Below are 19,382 nucleotides of genomic sequence, written 5' to 3' on the forward strand. Positions count from 1 at the left end.
GATAGATAGATAGATAGATAGATAGATAGATAGATAGATAGATAGATAGATAGATAGATAGATAGATGATGGATGGATAGATAGATAGATAGATAGATAGATAGATAGACAGATAGATCAACAGACAGAGATAGATAGATAGATGGATGGATGGATAGATAGATAGACACAGACAGACAGACAGATAGATAGATAGATAGATAGATAGATAGATAGATAGATAGATAGATAGATAGATAGATAGATAGACAGACAACTGATCAAATCAGTATACCACAATACAGATTTGACATGGTACACACTATACACATATTTCTAAACACCTAAATCCATTCAAAACATGATTTTCAGGGGGAGTGTGTTCACAAACAGATTGCATTCGTCTTGTTTTTGTGCTGAGAGCATAGTGTAGCCTACAGTAGTGTGAGTGCGCGGGGGTGCTCCTGCTCCTCTACAGTTAAACACTTGTCCTGTAGGTGTAGCCCGTCTGGTGGGGCGCTCTTCTCAGCACGGAGCTCTACAGGCCAGAAGCCAGACCGCGGGGAACATCGAAACGAAGTTACGTCGGACTGAAGTAAACTTCGGCGGACGCATGAGAGCATTCGCGAGACACTCCAGCGCCGCAGACATGTTCACGCGCGGGGCGAGGAAGCGACGCTCCAGTCGCTCGGTAAGTCGCTCCCATGTCGTGGCATCCCGCTTTTATCCCAATATGAAGGCATTTGATCCTTTACTAAAGTCTGTCCTCGGCTCTTTGAACGAACACAGCGTGGTTTGAAGTTTTAAAGCTCATTTTAATCCTAGCATGTTGTGTTGATGATCGAAAGGCGCTGTTGTGTCTCGCTCTGGATTTATTTCACCTGAGGAGACTGTTTTCAGCTCTAGCTAAAGGCACGGAATAGACCAATTAAAACGGACACTCCTGTATTTAATTTTACTCGCATCAGTAGTGCGTTTTGGGTGCAGCACGGATAGTTATCAAGCATTATTTTGCCCCTAACCATTAATGGGGCATTTTTTCGTGATTTGATAACTATTGTTTTGAGGAGGCGTGGCTTATTTGTGCCTACGTCACCCTTACCTGTAGTTTGAGGATAGCGTTTCATATAAAAGAAATGAACGAGTATTATCATGTGAATATATTGCACTGAATTCATTTTACAAAACAAATGTTATGCATAGTTTATGTATAAAATAATAAATAAGGTCTAATGCAAAATAAGAATTTTTGGTTAAAATGTCATTTTTGAAAAATGTCTACGTAAATTGCATATTTCGCCTCCAAAACTGTCATATTCTACAGCTTTACGAATATTACAAAATGTTTTCATTTCACAGTTAGTCCTGAAATGCTCAGTGCATCCGCATCAGTTATCATCCCGACGAGATTCGTCTCGTATGTATTTTCCTTCCTGAAGGAAGTGCTTTCTATTAAGGAAATGTACAAAAAGTCAAAACAAAAATGTGAATTGTATTAGATAATTTTTTTATGGATTCGAATGCAACTGGAAACTCTTTGTTTCTTCAATCCGCTCTATGTAATGTGGGGGATCAGATGTTTACCAGATGGACTTAATCGTGTAGTCATGTGTATTAAAATGAAATGGAGATCATTTGATATTGTCCTTTCGATTTTGACCAGGAGTCACAGGCAAGTGTCTTGACAAATGAAAACAGACACGTGACCTTTTGACATTCAGATTTTGTGCAGAACTTCTTGTATGTGCCGTACTAGCTATTAGTTAGAATGTCTTTGCTCTCTCCGACTCTACTGTGATCTCAGCATGCGGAAACAATGATGGTGGGCCTCATAAAACTTTTTTAAAGTGTTTTTGAGCTTTTGACCTCTCGTAACTGTTGTCATGGTCACAATCGAGAGGAAATTTCCCCTGAGGGTGTGGACAGGCAGAATGTCTTTGCTCTCTCCGACTCTACTGTGATCTCAGCATGCGGAAACAATGATGGTGGGCCTCATAAAACTTTTTAAAAGTGTTTTTGAGCTTTTGACCTCTCGTAACTGTTGTCATGGTCACAATCGAGAGGAAATTTCCCCTGAGGGTGTGGACAGGAAGGCACTCCGAGGGCATCCTGTCTCACCGTCAGGGACGGGACACAAAGGTGACTCAGACGCCAGTTTTCTACATAAACATAGTATGTTTCTCCACATGCACAATTCATTTGATTTATGCTCTCTTTCACACTATCTTTACAATGCAAATATATCCACACATTAATCTGCACAATAACCTTTGAGAGATAACTCCGCTAACTCCACTCTCACTGGTTATCAAGTCGTTGTTTTGTCTTCATGAAAGTAGTTTTTGTACTTTTTTTGCTTTCCTTACTTGTTTTACTATTTGTACATGACTTCATTCTGTACTTCCTGTACTTGCATTTTTATTTACATTACTTTCTGTACTTTTTTTACTTTTTGTCATTCACCTCACTTACATTACCTGTCTCACTTTCACTACTTTCCTTTCTCGGGTTACTTAAGTTTATTTTTGTACTTTTGCTACTTTTGTTATATTATTTTTTTGGAACTTTACTTAATTTACATAATTGCGTTACTCTCAGCACTTGTATTACTTGCATTACTTTCCTTATATTACTTTTGTTACTTTCTTTGCTTTACATAATTGCGTTACTTGTCACTTTTAGCATGTTTGTTACTTTTACATTCCTTATACTACTTTCCTTTATATACTCGCATTACTTGTGTTACTTGTGTTATTTTAACACTGTTTTTACTTGCTTTACATTACTTTATATTACTTTAGTTTAGAGATACACCGATGTATCGGCCAATAATCGGTATCGGCTGATAAAAACAATGTTCTGCACTGTCAGCCATCTGCCAATTGTTTAAAAACAGCTGATGATCTGGGCAGACTATTTTCTGTCAATCAAAAGGCAGCAAAAAAGAGTTTAAGACAGCAACTTGTGAAGAAAATTTAATTTTTTATGAGCAATTTAGGGCTGTCCAGGTTAAAGCAATAATAACGCAGAGCCGTTAAAGCAGGTTTTAATTGACCCTATGAACCACCCGGAGTTCAATCCAGGGTTGCCAGGTCCACGGTTTTTCCTTCACATTTTTTGCAATGCGCCTCCCGTCACATAATCACACAGAGCTTCTGATAAGAAACAAAGCCTCATATTTCAAATCCTGTATAATTTATCACAAAATTCAAACAATTAATGCTGTTTTGATGCTCTTGAATGTGGCGTGACAGATCGCTGTAGCAGCTGGAGCGCAAGTCTATTCCACTTAAATACAAGTTATAGCATGAAATATACATTAATGAACATCAGTAGGTATGAAAGATACAGTACAACTTACAACTTATAATCGCTCAGTCAGCATTTCAATCGAAAGACATCAAATGAAACGGCTTGTGAACAATAATGTCACTTAACATTGCATTTACCTCAGGAAAGTTATCCAGTGTTCAGAGTTGGTTAGTTAGCTATAAAAACACTAGAGAGAAGCTTGTTTACTGTTAAATTGTGCTAGTAATGATAGCGAATAAAAGGAAATGATCCACCCAGACGCGACAGTGCCTTGATCAGTTGTGATCTGCGTCTCAGGCCGATGACATAACTTCCAGGGAGGCGTGTCCAGGCCTGTTGTACACGCCCCAGTCCCTTGACTCCACCCCCATGTCAAAACAATGCCAGAAAGTGAAACGCACAAAAACGTGAAGCGCAAAGCAAAGGGAAAAAACAGTATCGCAAGCTCACACTTCACTGAAACGCAAAATAAAAGCAGCGTTGCAAATAAAAATGTTGCAAAGTATTTTGCAATTCGTTATTTTTGTCTGCAAAACTTTATTTTTTTTCTCTCGCAATGCTTCATTTTCTTTTGCAATTCTTTTGTTTGCAAAAAGCACATTTATTTTTTCTCAATACTTAATTTTCGTTTGCAATACTTCAATTATTTGGAAGTATATGTGGCATGGAATTGACTCCATAGCCTACGCTTATATCCATCACCACCTGTAAGCACTTTCAGTAGCTGTGGTTTACTAAAAGCCTCAAAGTCAGCAGGGCTAAAGTGGAGAGAACAAAGACGCGGGTCTTAAGGAAGTTTTATTCATACTTCAATTATTTGGAAGTATATGTGGCTTGAAATTGACTCCATAGCCTACGCTTATATCCATCACCACCTGTAAGCACTTTTAAATTTTTTTTCTCTCGCAATGCTTCATTTTCTTTTGCAATTCTTTTGTTTGCAAAAAGCACATTTATTTTTTCTCAATACTTTAATTTTCGTTTGCAAAACTTTCATTTTCGTTTGCAAAACTTTATTATTTTGCATATATATGTGGCATTATATTGACTCCATACCCTGCTACCATTAGCTGAAGCTGTGTGTGAACAAGAAGCGGCTGCAGAGTGTGAGTTGCTCCGTCTCTCACGCAGCCAGAGAGAGATTATCTGGCATTCCGCAACAACATTAGCTGCCCACAGATGCACCTGCCTATAAATCGGCCTAATTTGCAGCACAATCGGCCGATGCCGATTAATTAAAAAATGCCAAAAATCGGCCGATTAATCGACCTCTAGCACCAACTTTTACACTTGTTTTTGTATATGTGGCGACTCCATAGCCTACGCTTATATCCATCACCACCTGTAAGCACTTTCAGTAGCTGTGGTTTACTAAAAGCCTCAAAGTCAGCAGGGCTAAAGTGGAGAGAACAAAGACGCGGGTCTTAAGGAAGTTTTATTCATCCACAGGCATCTTCCCATTCTTTTCTCTTCTTCTAGGAAAGCAGTGAAGACTTACATCGCTTTTTGCTTTTCGCCAAACTATCAGTATCGGCATCGGCAGATATCATTCTGAATAATCGGCTTTCAGAATCAGCTGAGAAATTTCATATCGGTGTCTCTCTACTAAGGATGTAACGATTAACCGCGAGCCGGTTGAAAATCGATTTAAATATGTGACGATTTAAATCGGTTGAGATGCTAAACAAATCGCGATTCATTTAGGGGTAGGAGTTTATATGAATGTACGTCTGAGGGGAACTTACTGCCTTTTGATGGTATTTTTTCTTTTCCTCTTGCCTCTGTATAATGCATATTAAAGTTCATAAGTGCAGCGCTGCTTTGTTTACAGCGGAAACCAAGGAAACGCTTTAAGCTCCACCTTCTGGCAGAGAGTGAATCTGCATCTCGTTCAGCTCGTCTGCTGTTTCTGTTTCATGCAGATATTTTTTATGCATAGTTTCACAAAACTGAAGTCAAACCATTCTGTTTTTGCTTTATACAATGTAATTTAGATATCAAAATCGTGAATCGAATTGAATCGTGAGTTGAGTGAATCGTTACATCCCTACACTCTACTTTAGTTACTTCTGTTACTTTACATGCGTTAGTTTTAGCACTTTTATTACTTACATTATTTATAATACTTTTGTTACTTTCCTTACTTTATACATACTTGTGTTACTAGTGATACTTGCATTACTTTTGACACTGTCGTTACTTGCTTTACTTTCCTTACTTTACATACTTGTGTTACATTTGACATTGTCGTTACTTGCTTTACTTTACTTTTTTAGATACTTGTGTTACTTGCTTTACTTTTGACACTGTTGTTACTTGCTTTACTTTCCTTACTTTACATACTTGTGTTACTTGCTTTACTTTACATACTTGTGTTACTTGTGTTACGTTTGACAATGTCGTTACTTGCTTTACTTTACTTTTTTAGATACTTGTGTTACTTGCTTTACTTTTGACATCTCCTCAGTGCAAGACACATGAAAGCCCGCATGGAGTTTGCTAAAAAACACCTGTTTACATTCTTCACGTTTACCATCCAACCTGACAGAACTGGAGAGGATCTGCAAGGAGGAATGGCAGAGGATCCCCAAATCCAGGTGTGAAAAACTTGTTGCATCTTTCCCAAAAAGACTCATGGCTGTATTAGATCAAAAGGGTGCTTCTACTAAATACTGAGCAAAGAGTCTGAATACTTAGGACCATGTGATATTTCAGTTTTTCTTTTTTAATAAATCTGCAAAAATGTCAACAATTCTGTGTTTTTCTGTCAATATGGGGTGCTGTGTGTACATTGAGGAAAAAAAATTAACTTAAATGATTTTTGCAAATGGCTGCAATATAACAAAGAGTGAAAAATTTAAGGGGGTCTGAATACTTTCCGTACCCACTGTACTTGTGTTACTTGCTTTACTTTTGACACTGTTGTTACTTGCTTTACTTTCCTTACTTTACATACTTGTGTTACTTGTGGCACTTTTGTTACTTACGTTACTTTGCTTACATTACTACTTTCTTTTGTTACTTTCTTTATTTGCATTACTTTTTTTACTTACCTTACCTGTGTCACTTTTTGTACCTGAAAACCTACAAACTTTTGTTTGAGGACTCTTTGTAGCCCTGGCTAGACAAAACAAAACAAATTACTTTGCTTACTAACATTATTTTGTATTACTTTCCTTGCTTATGTTACTTTGAGTAAATTTTTTATTTTCGTTATTTGCGTTACTTTGGGTAGTTGAAAATTTTCAAACTTTGCAATTCTTGTACAACTGACTCTTGCTTTCGATAAAGTATTTTGGGCTGGGATAAAGTAAATGTTATTGATAAATGTATTTAATAAAATACATGTTATAAATAAAACACAAATAAAAAGCAAACAAACAAACAAAACATGTTTTTGTCTTTTTCAAACCCACTTGTATACATTCATTGTTGTCATATATACTGCTATATGATGCAGCCTTCAGTTTTTCAATGCATAATAGTACATTAAATCAAAACCATGAACATTACCAGCTCTGGACCTGTAAGGCAAGTTTTCTTCTTTATAACCATCCCAGTTTGATGCCTGTGAATATGGCAGTTTTGTTTCTCACACAACTCTTGGTCTATGTACGGCTGTGTCTGTACAAGGCGACACAGGAAAAACATTTGTGTGATTTGATTTTTTTTTTTCTTCTCATACCTCCCCCCTTTCCTTCTTTCCTATTCATTCTTTTTAAATCAGCTAATGCAATTAACTATTCAGCAAAGAAACGGCACTCAAAGATCCTTTCCCCTCTCTCTATCTCTCTCTCTCAGTAGTGAATGGCAGTGCTCTGGTCTCGGCTCAGTGAAGTGTTAGAGTTCACTGATCTTACAGGCGTGTTTGTTTTAGCACGCGTGTTTCCATAGATCTCTCGTTCCTGGCGACAGGAGGCCGCCGTCCGGCCGCAGGTTCTCTCTCACACTTGCTCATCCTGGGCTTTCTACTGATGTTCTGTCATAGTACACAATGCTTATTAGTGCTTCTTGTTGGCATAAATCTTGCCTGAGAAATTCTAATTAGGTTTATTTAACAAAAGTTTATTGTTGCGTTTCATTGCCATGATGTACTTACAAATGCTAAAAGCTTGTTCTCTGAAATTAAGTGGATTGTCTATTTTTGTGCAAACCCATGTTTTACAGGTTTTCATTCTCCTGAAAGAAAATGTATATTTTTGAGTACCCAGCAAATTGTATTATGGTAGTGTAGTATGATATACACTATAAACCAGGGTTCCTCAAATCTTGCCCTGGAGGGCCAATGCACTGCAGAGTTTAGCTCCAACCCTGATCAAACTAACCTCCCTGTGATTTTCTATTAATGATCCTGAAGACATTGATTAGCATGCTCAGGTGTGTTTAATTAGTGTTAGAGCTAAACTCTGCAGGAAAGTGGATCTTGTGGGACAGATTTGAGGATCCCTGCTATAAACTATAATATAAATATAAAATCCAACATGTTAATACATGATATCTTTAAAAGTTTAATTTCCAGCTGATGAACAAAAAGCTGCTAGCATGCTAAGACTCGTATATATTTTTTTATTTGTCTGTTTTCAAACTGATTTTCACTTTCTCCTGGGTTCCCACTCCGTGTGTGTGAGAGAGCAAACCAGGTGTTTTAGTTTTAAGTAGGGTTGGGAATCGAAAATCGATTCCGATTCCAGAATCGGATACTTGTTGTCAAATTAAAATTTCGATTCAGTCTATCGATTCCTATGCACTTTTTTTTCTTCATCTGTGAGGACCGGACCTAGCGATCTGCCAGGACCTTGCTCGCTAATCTAAGCGCTCCAAAGTTTGCGATCAGAAGCCAAAAAAGCTAAGTATAATATCTGTGATAGCTAAACATGTTGCAAGAGAGGCGTCACCACCAACATGGCAAAGCACTTTAATTTATTAGATTGTTAAAGACCGCGAACACGATTCAAACACCAACGTGATTCTATTCCTAAATTACAGTGATTCGTCTGTTTCATTCCTCCACCTTTGACGTGTGCGATCAATGTTGTGATCACTTGGTTCATATGTGCAGCGTACTATCACACCAGTGTGATTTGAACATTAAAATCTGCATTCGCGCTGCCTTTGACCTAAAGAGAGCAGCTGACATCTGTCATGAATGAAACGGCTTCACAGTCTCATCAGCCACACAGTATCATTATTTCTGTGTTACAAACATTCAAATCACAGAAGTACTGGGATAAAAGTTTACAGTTCAGATATAAACTGTGTGTACGATGTGTATGGTAGCGATTAAAATAGAGTAAATCACCTTTTGAAAGTAATTTGACACTTCAAATGAAGATTTATCGATTACATTGTTACGCCAGTAGGTGGCGAAAAGGGGCTGTTAAAATGTATTTGTCTTTGAATCATACAAGAGATTCGTTCAAGAATGCTGATTCATCCAGTAATGATCTTGAGTGAGTCATTTAATTATTAATTCATAAATGACATGTGATTTTGTTTAGTTGTCTAATGTTTTTTCTTCAGAATCATGAGAGAACCACAACTTCCATTGGGGGAAAGAAAAAAAACTCAATTTATCCAGAATCATGCAGTTCCATTTTGCACACAAACAGCTCTTAAAGAGTCCAGTTTTTATGTAGCCTGTTGATTTTTGTTCATGGTATTCAGCTCCAATAAATGGTTTGCAAAAAAGAGACCCAGGATAAATGTTTGATGTCATTATTTAATCACATTGGAATCGAAACTGGGAATCGAAAAGAATCGGAATCGGAATTGATCAAATTCAAACGATACCCAGCCCTAGTTTTAAGGCTGTTGTGTTGCCGTATATAGGTACGTCAAAGATTTCAAACACCCTAACCACGTCACTTGCAGGTTTTGAAGAACAAGTTCTCTGTTTTATTGCTTTATTTGTTCCCACAAACAAGCAGAAGGCCTTGAGGCTAAACTAAGCCTGACATGTACAGTAGAATCATCTAGATTTGTACTTAACACAGAGTTGCTCTTCAACATTTTGTTGCTGTGTTTTGTTGGCGCAGCTAGTGTTGCAGACCTAGAAAAACAGAAAAATATTATTTAGGATATTATACTGAACAAAATTATAAACGCAACACTTTTGTTTTTGCCCCCACTTTGAGCTGAACTCAAAGATCTAAGACTTTTTCTATGTACACAAAAGGCCTATTTCTCTCAAATATTGTTCACAAATCTGTCTAAATCTGTGTTAGTGAGCACTTCTCCTTTGCCGAGATAATCCATCCACCTCACAGGTGTGGCATATCAAGATGCTGATTAGACAGCATGATTATTGCACAGGTTTGCCTTAGGCTGGCCACAATAAAAGGCCACTCTAAAATGTGCATCATCATAGTATCATAGCCAGTGGACACTTTATGAACCCATAATGCCACGGTAGCTGGGAAGTCGTCAGATAAATAAATAAATAACTTTTAAGCCAAGTAACTCGTTTTCAAATGTAAGCACCATAGGTACCAAGACATTTTAACTGTGGTAACAGTGTACTTATACTATAGTTCACCCAAAATTGAAAATTTATTTTGAGAATTTAAGACATTTTGAGAAGTGTGTCTTCCAATCAGAGCAAGTCTACGGTCACCAAAACATTTTGGTTACCAAAATTCTTCAAAATATCTTCTTTTGTGTTTCACAGGTAAAAGGAAAGTCATACAGGTTTGGAAGAAGATAAACAAGTAAATGATGACAGTTTTCTCGTTTTGGGGTGAACTATCCCTTTTACAACACCTGAGTGAATTATTTTCTAGATTGTTAATACGTTACAGGTCAGAACATACAGATTAAAGCTGGGTGGATGTAGCGAGTCCAGGAATGTATTTATACTACACACCTGCCTACCTAAACAACATATTGAATTAATTATGTTTTAAGTTAACTGCTGTACACTCTGAAATGTGAACTTTTACATGGTGTTTTACATACAGTATCATTGCTTGTGTTTTTTTTTATTTTTGATGTTGTTGAATCACACTGTGTTTATTTATTATTGTGATTTTAAGAGTACGTTTACAAGTTTTTCCTTTATGTCTTGAAAAGTTTTGCGTACAGTCGACAACATTGTCAAAATGATCCCCATTCACTTAGATCTGTAAAAATTAAAACGCTGTATTATACATGTCAGGCCAGTAGTTGGCAATGTCACTTTGTAAAGAAACACTACACACATGGGCGATAGCACTTATTTTGTTTTTCGATACGATACCGATATTTTTAAAGGGCAGTATCGTCGATATCGATACAATACTTGTAAACTGAACTTTTAAATTATGAAATTTATTAAACTACTAAGAGTAAAATGGCTAATGATTGACCACTTAACTTTATATTTGAAACACATTTTAACATCCAATACGATTTAATTGCAACTTATTAGGTTATATTTTTGTTTACACATGGTTAAAATATGTTTACTGTAGTGGTAACCATGGAAATCTACAAATACAATGGTTATGGTTATGCTTATGATAGTTTTGGGAAACGCAGCCATGTTTGAATGCACTGTCAGAAGTGAGTGAACCCTCTGTGATGGATTGGTTCTGTCTTGCAGCATTTGCGTGTGTTCAGATGAGCAGGAAAATAGTTCTATCCTACACAATTATTCGCTAACATAGGTTATTCGTCCAATTCAATGCATATTGTATGCATTAAATTTTTTTGTTAGATAAACAAAATCGCTGGTTAAAAAAACACTATCAATATTTTTTATTTGAGTATCGATATAGCAATACTTCAGGATCCCTACTACACGCATGTACACATACACATTACTATGAATTAAATTCATGGGTTTGTGACACAGAGACGATAACAGTATTGTTTTCAAAAACGTGCACTTGGAAACCCGTTTGCATTTTTAGGCGCCCAAAATGCAGTTGTTGTGTAAATGAAAGACCAAAACGCATAAAATGTTTTTTTTTTTTTATGAAAATGGTGTCATGTCACTGCCCCATTAGTTCAGATCAAATTGCATTACCAATTTATTTAGAAATCCAGGTTAATACAACTTGCTGTAAATAGGATGTACATTATGAAATAGTTTTGACAGTGTGTGTAATTGTCTCGCAGACAGAAGCTGAGGATCCAGACCGGGGGCAGCCGTGTATGCGCTGTGGAGAACAGTGTCCTGGCTTCCGCATGCATGGATGGAGGTAAGACTGCGGTGCTAAAAATTGAGGAAAGACCCAGAAAGAAAGCTTTCAAAACTTCCTTGTCCTCCCTTTTTACTGTATTTTTTGTCACTTGAAATGAAAATGCTGCGAGCCAGATTCAAAGCAACACATTCGGTATGAGCGCCACAGGATCCGACCCTTGACTTACTTTTGAAGGACATTTGTCTCAAGCCTGAGAACGTACAGACGGAAACATAACATCCTCAGACATAACATTTTGGATTATTGTTTTGGTTATATGTTTGTTTTGAAATTACGTTGCGGAAAAGGAAAGGAGGGAAAATGGTGCTGATAAACTGCAGTCTGTCAGGACCAGATACGCTTGTGTGGTGACTGAGACCTGGGATTCTTGTGTGTAACGTGAGACATCTAATCATATTTCCAGAGCAGGTAATGAGAGCCGCAGAGTGTTTACAGTGACCACACTTCACTGTTACACCATTAGACTAGCCATCAGATGAAGAATGAAGAGCTTTAGTGTAGCTGCAGTGTGTGTTTGTGTTCTCTGCTCTCTAATGCTGATCGCACTATAACGTTGCTGGATTCTTGATTGTTATTTCTGGGAATGAGTTTATGACTCCAACATTATCTACATTTAAACAATCCCGATCGTTTGACATCAGCTGGTAAATATGCATAGTTGGCTGTTTAAAAGACACTGTTCACTTGTGTTCACTTTCTCTGCTGGCAGTTCCAACATTTTACAGACAGACTTGTGAATGAATTATACACAATGTTTTTTATTTATTTGTGAAATAACTATTCTAAAATTCTAATTTCGAATTTTAAACAATTTTGAGTATGTTTTGCAACCATTATATATATATATATATATATATATATATATATATATATATATATATATATATATATATATATATATATATATATATAGATTATTAATATGTTCTTTACTCTTAGAAAAAAATGGTTCCTTTAGGAACTGTTCACTGAAAAGTTTTTTGGAAACCCAAAAAAAGTTATTCTATGGCATTGCTGTGAAAAAAAACCCTTTTGAAAACTTTATTTTTAAGAGTGTAAATTTAATATATATATATATATATATATATATATATATATGCATAAGCACTTGACTTGTGTTAATTTCTGGCCTTGTGCATTAGAGATTGAAAAACCCATCGACCAGTAGATACAATACTTCTGAAATCATGACCACTAGCATACTGTAGATTTGGAAATATTTATATATTTCAAAACCAGTTTAGAGCTATAGATTATGTTTCCATCAGATTAATTTTAGATGTCAGAAGTAAGAATCCAAAGGGCAGTTTGTGACGTTAATACATGCCAGCTGTTGATCCTTCTTTTTGTGGGCATTATTAAAAAAAAAAACATCACAAATAGACCATGTGACTGCTGTAGTTTAGCTGTCTTGGATGTCTCTCTTTTTCAGAATCACATGCCAATTTCTTCATCAGCTACGGCAAAAATAATTTAATCTATTTTGTTGTTATGCACCACTCGAAGACAAAAAATTGGATGGCATCAGTTTCTGAGAGGTTTTACTTTGGTCCGACACTACATCCACACCAATAGGTGTCAGTATGCAGTATAAGACCACTGTTGTATCTGCCAGCACATAAGGGTTACACGCACTGATCTATATTTTATTATATTCTCTATTATAGATCAGTGGTTACACACCTTAAAGATATATTTGACTGAAAGCACAAATGTTTGTCCTCACAGTTTAGGATCATATTTTGGACCAGTTGTTTAAACACACACACACACATACACACACATGCGCGCGCGCCTCAGAAACGCCTTCAACTGGCAGCCGGTATGTTAAGGAGCCAGACAATGACCTGGAAAAAATGCTAAAGACATGAGGCGTTCCAGTGAGTTCAAAGGTGTGTGTGTGTGTGTGTACCTACTTAACCATATTTTGGGGACAAATTTGTACCCAACAGTGAGCAAAACCTGACAAAATCGCCAAAAACCTCCATTTGGGGACGTTTGTAAAGTTGGTATAAAAATAAAGTAAACTAAGTTTTTTTTTAAATTGTAAAAATGCAGAAAGTTTTCTGAGGGATAGGGGTGGGTTTAGGTTAAAAAGTGTATAACTATCTGTATATAAAACAATAGAAGTCTATGTAATGTCCCCATTTAAATAGCTAAGTAAACTTACGTGTGTGTGTGTGTGTGTGTGTGTGTGTGTGTGTGTGCACGTGTGTGCGTGTTTACATAGCTGTACGTTGGCGGAAAATTGTTGCAAGAACTTATTTTTTTAAATGGTTTAAATAATTTACTTCATGAACCAAATTTTAAAATGGCTAAGTAAGGCTAACAAAAATAATTTTCAGCAATTGAAATATATCTGAAATAAAATATAGATATAAGATTAAAAAAAAACGTATTTAAATTTAGGAGATTATAAGTGTTGTCTTGGCACCTAACTAAATAAGTTGAAGTTGAAGTACTAAAATTACTAAAACTGAAATAAAAATAATTTGAAGCTAAATATGAATATAAAAAACTAATAGAAATGACAAAAGTATAATCACTTAAACTAAAATTTAAATAAAAAATATAAAAAAATATTACTAAAATAACACTACTCTGACATTATTATATTTACATAAAGTAGCATGAAGTCTATGTTATTCCCTGATTTATTAAAGGTTTGCAGGCAAACTTGATAGCATGTGCATCTTAATGATAGTCTTTAGGGGAGTGTATCATTCAGATGGCAAAAAAATTATTTTTGCAGGTTTGCTTAGTTAATATATCATTCCAGATGCAATTTGGTAGTGCATCAAATGTGGAACTACAGTGAAGTCCGTAAAATAATCTGGGGATTGAAATTCTGATTTCTTTTTGAGATGAAACTGTGCTGGAATGTCTTTAATATGTTAATAATATATATATATATATATATATATATATATATATATATATATATATATATATATATATATATATATATATGTTGGTCTCTTTTACTCCCCTGTGTGTGTCTAAATGAACAGAGCAGAAAGTAGCTATTAATCTTGTAACTGCGCTCTTCAACCTCACGCCTGCGGTTCTGGCCAGAGTCATACATCAACATCAGGCCAAATCTAATCTGTTGCCCATTCTTCCAGTCAATATGACTACAAACTAATCTAGAGAACAGAAGCAATCGCATCTAGAAGTGCAGTGACATGGCTCTAATCTGATTATGTGCTGCTTTAATCTTTGTGAAGTATTCAGAGTGTGCTCAACAAACTCATGTAAAAATCAGCATTTGTTGCAGCATTTGTCGTTACTGTCCATCATTGCAACATTTCTTTTGTCATATTCTACCCGTTCTGCCTTGTTTCTTTTCTTCGCAGACTCTTTCCCCCACGTCCACCCCGTCTGGCCCCCGATTTTGTGTCCTAATCCATCTCGTCAGACTAATAAGATTAGTCCTTTCAGGTCCTTCTGCTGCCAGGACTGCAGGAATAGAGCCACCCGACTCCCACACCTCCCCTCCTCTCTGAAGAGTTCCCCTCTTCTGTCTCACTTCTTCTTATTTTAGTCATTGACTTGCTCTAATTCACTCACTCTCATTTCCCTTCATTATGTCACATGGTTTTTTCTTTCTTTAGGTTTAGGTCAGTGTTGGGGAGTAACTAAATGCAGCAATGCTACTTACTGTATAGCAACATTTATCAGTAGTGTGACAGTAGTTCAGCTGTTTTCAAAGTTAATGCCGTTTCCAGGAACTACTTTTTTGAGCTTATTCAGATTCAAGTTTGGTGATCATATGTTAATATGGCTATATAATAATAATAATAACAAATAAAAATATATAACATTACTAAATAAAATCCAAATATGAAATTACTATTGTAATATTTTTGTAACATAATTGAGTATTTAAGAAAAAAATAATACAATGATGATTTTATTTTACATTACAACTGTAAAATTACAGTACTATTATTTGTGGGGATTTCTAACCCTGAATTTATTAGCATGAACTGAAATGACTGTAACTTCATTGCATTACATTCAGCACCAAATTTAATTTAAAAACACACCAAACCTCCTTAATTATGTGACTTAATTAGGTGTGATTTAGCTAGATGGTGACTGTGTGTGCCAGGATGATGAAATGTCTAAATAGATTGGTCCCAGAAAGCGTGCCAGCTGAGCACAAGCAGACAGAGAGAGAGAGAGAGAAAGCGAGAGAGAACATCCATCATGTCATGTGTGTCTGCTGGAGTACAAGTTAAGATGTTGTCCAAGGCGGTTGTCATGGGGGTCGTCCAGCTCTTGTGAGTTACCAGTGACCTCCTGGTCGTGATAAGAGTCTGGCAGGATGATACTAGCTGAATAACACATGGAGAGTCAGGCAGCTATTACTCAACCACTAACTGCTGCCATCGTGACACCGCACCAGAAAGTGTCCATCTGTTACTGAAACCATATCCCTCCATTACTCATGCAACTCTTTAGCTCAGAACGCTATTTATACTGTATTATTTTTTTGTACTTCAAAAGCATGACTGTATGTAACAAAGGAAATGTGCATATCAGTATAGAGTGCGTTAGTGCCCGCCAACGTTTTCAGTGGCGCTGGTTCCAGTATTTTTTCCCATTCATTTTTCCCATAGGGTTTTGAAAAAAATTCTTAAATTGTTATAAGCCATGAACCAAACCAACCATCTACGAGGACAATCAAAACACTTGAAGCAAAAAAGTACATGAAAATCTGACAAAACGGCTTTAGTGAGGAAAAGAACTACAATCCCAATTAGTTGAACTAAAAACGAAAGAAATAAAAAAAAAGAAATATAGAAAGAAAAAAGATACATTAAACTGTTCAGTTAAGTTGTTTTGTATTTATAAAAACAAAATATTTAAAGATAATTTCTCTATATATATATATATATATATATATATATATAAACTAAAAACAAAAGAAATAAAAAAAAAGAAATATAGAAAGAAAAAAGATACATTAAACTGTTCAGTTAAGTTGTTTTGTATTTATAAAAACAAAATATTTAAAGATAATTTCTATATATATATATATATATATATATATATATATACACACATAAATATTAAATTACGTGATTACATCATTTACAGTGCTTCATAGTTGTGGGCGGAGCTAAAGAGCAGTTCGGCACACTTTGCTCACTGCGACTCTCTGATTGGTGGCATTTTCTTACAGCATCATGGGTAATGTAGTTTTTCACCACAAATTCCGCTATTAAACACGATTATTTTAAAACTAATTTGAATTAATGTGAACATGGATGGGATCAACAAAAGCATATACAATCAATTAAGAAACTCTTAGCTCACAGCAGTTCTGTCTTTAAAGGTTTATCAACTATTGTTAAAAATATATTTGCCTATGGAGAAAATTTTAGAAAAACAAGTTTTTCTTCCAGAACCCTGTAGATATCAGCTGATGTGCACTCTCTGGTGTGTGTTTATTGTCTTTTTTGAAGTGGCCTCAAACATGACTCGTCCAATCAGAATTCAATCTAGTGCATTTGTACAGCCAAACATGTAACCTTTCAAATTAGGCTGGTTTCACACCGCAAGAGTGAGCGGCGCATTTTATTTAGATTTTTTCTGGCCTGCATGTTAACAAATGTGTGCATTCGCACCGGGAGCAGGAGCAACACGTGAGCGCCAAGCAGGAGTGTCTCGTGCAGCAGTGAAGCGAGGGTTTCAGCACAGAGTCTATTTTTGCTGCGCTGCTCACGCTCAATTAAAGTGACAGTGCACTTTTGATGGACAAAATACATATGATTTCACACAAAAAGTGCTAAAAATGCATAGAATAAGCATGTCTAGTGTGTGTATAAACAGGAATTTGAGTAAGCTAGAAAAGAAAATGAAGAATCAAAAATATTAATAGAAGATTTACCCATGTAAACTTGTTTTTGATTATTCAGTTTGAGTGAAAGAAAAAAAACATAAACGGCACATTCTATACCGAAAGTCTTGGACTTTTATACAGTGCATGCTATTGTAAGTCTATTCTCACAGCCTCGTTTTCATCCACGTAAAATTCAATATGGCATCTAACCTGATTGAGGTCTGTTGGAATTGGCTTGGCTAAAGTGTTTGCTAAGGTTAGTGTGTTCTGGGGAGTTACTATGCTTTTGTTAGGAAGCGACATAATTTGAAGCACCATAAGTATCCATAGCACAAGCCACATGGCCGAAGTTTGTCCAAAACAAATGTAACCATAAGAATGTAAAATATGAATGCCTTAGTAAACACCAATAAAACACAATTTTTTTTCCCCCTTACAGGTCATATTTGAAATACTCTGTCATATTTGTTCAGGAAAATCACGGGTTAAACTCAATCAACAGCATCCCTGCTGGAGAAAAAAAACCCCAGCCTAAGCTGGTTGACTGGTTTTAGCTGGTCTTCCAATCTGATCAAAGCTGGTTTGCAGGCTGGTTTTAGTGGGGTTTTGACCACTGGCTGTTTTAGCTGTTTATTCAGCAGGCATATGTGGCATAATGTTGATGTTTTGAATAGTTTTCTTAAAAAAAAAGGTTTCAGTGAGTCATATAATGGATGGGAATGGTGCCAGTTTTTGGAGAAGAAATTTAAGCTTATAATTTTATAAATGTATCTATGTTATTCAAGCTCTAAAGCTGTTTAAATTCAGGCGTTGTGAAGTTTTCACACTCAAATCATGTTAACATGCATATTGTTTATATCTTGTGACTATTTAGTATTATAGTAGTATTCTCACTGCAACCCATTTTATATATATATATATATATACAGTGGGTACGGAAAGTATTCAGACCCCCTTAAATTTTTCACTCTTTGTTATATTGCAGCCATTTGCTAAAATCATTTAAGTAAAATTTTTTTCCTCATTAATGTACACACAGCACCCCATATTGACAGAAAAACACAGAATTGTTGACATTTTTGCAGATTTATTAAAAAAGAAAAACTGAAATATCACATGGTCCTAAGTATTCAGACCCTTTGCTCAGTATTTAGTAGAAGCACCCTTTTGATCTAATACAGCCATGAGTCTTTTTGGGAAAGATGCAACAAGTTTTTCACACCTGGATTTGGGGATCCTCTGCCATTCCTCCTTGCAGATCCTCTCCAGTTCTGTCAGGTTGGATGGTAAACGTTGGTGGACAGACATTTTTAGGTCTCCCCAGAGATGCTCAATTGGGTTTAAGTCACGGCTCTGGCTGGGCCATTCAAGAACAGTCACAGAGTTGTTGTGAAGCCACTCCTTCATTATTTTAGCTGTGTGCTTAGGGTCATTGTCTTGTTGGAAGATAAACCTTCGGCCCAGTCTGAGGTCCTGAGCACTCTGGAGAAAGTTTTCGTCCAGGATATCCCTGTACTTGGCCGCATTCATCTTTCCCTCAATTCCAACCAGTCGTCCTGTCCCTGCAGCTGAAAAACACCCCCACAGCATGATGCTGCCACCACCATGCTTCACTGTTGAGACTGTATTGGACAGGTGATGAGCAGTGCCTGGTTTTCTCCACACATACCACTTAGAATTAAGGCCAAAAAGTTCTATCTTGGCCTCATCCGACCAGAGAATCTTATTTCTCACCATCTCACAACTCCATGCGGGCTTTCATGTGTCTTGCACTGAGGAGAGACTTCCGCCGGGCCACTCTGCCATAAAGCCCCGACTGGTGGAGGGCTGCAGTGATGGTTGACTTTCTAAAACTTTCTCCCATCTCCCGACTGCATCTCTGGAGCTCAGCCACAGTGATCTTTGGGTTCTTCTTTACCTCTCTCACCAAGGCTCTTCTCCCCCGATAGCTCAGTTTGGCCAGACGGCCAGCTCTAGGAAGGGTTCTGGTCATCCCAAACGTCTTCCATTTAAGGAATGGAGGCCACTGTGCTCTTCGGAACCTTAAGTGCAGCAGA

The 19,382-nt window shown here is 36.5% G+C and overlaps 1 protein-coding gene across 2 annotated transcripts in view; it reads left to right on the top strand.

Annotated features, from left to right (window-relative positions):
- The first annotated feature begins 423 nt into the window (after positions 1-423).
- Positions 424-19,382, top strand: part of LOC107570005 (prickle-like protein 3) — a 50,234-nt gene continuing 31,275 nt past the window's right edge. Inside the window, exons 1-3 of one of the 2 annotated variants that reach the window (XM_016256196.1) lie at positions 424-674; positions 4,070-4,075; positions 11,396-11,471. In XM_016256196.1, the coding sequence (XP_016111682.1) occupies positions 593-674; positions 4,070-4,075; positions 11,396-11,471 (164 nt within the window). In that variant the 5' untranslated portion in view covers positions 424-592. Of the gene's footprint in view, positions 675-4,069; positions 4,076-11,388; positions 11,472-19,382 lie in introns of both variants that reach the window. The other variant, XM_016256197.1, reaches the window with a different exon arrangement.

Source organism: Sinocyclocheilus grahami, unplaced genomic scaffold (genome assembly GCF_001515645.1).
Source record: "Sinocyclocheilus grahami isolate Dianchi unplaced genomic scaffold, SAMN03320097.WGS_v1.1 scaffold1402.1, whole genome shotgun sequence".
Lineage (NCBI taxonomy): Eukaryota > Metazoa > Chordata > Actinopteri > Cypriniformes > Cyprinidae > Sinocyclocheilus > Sinocyclocheilus grahami.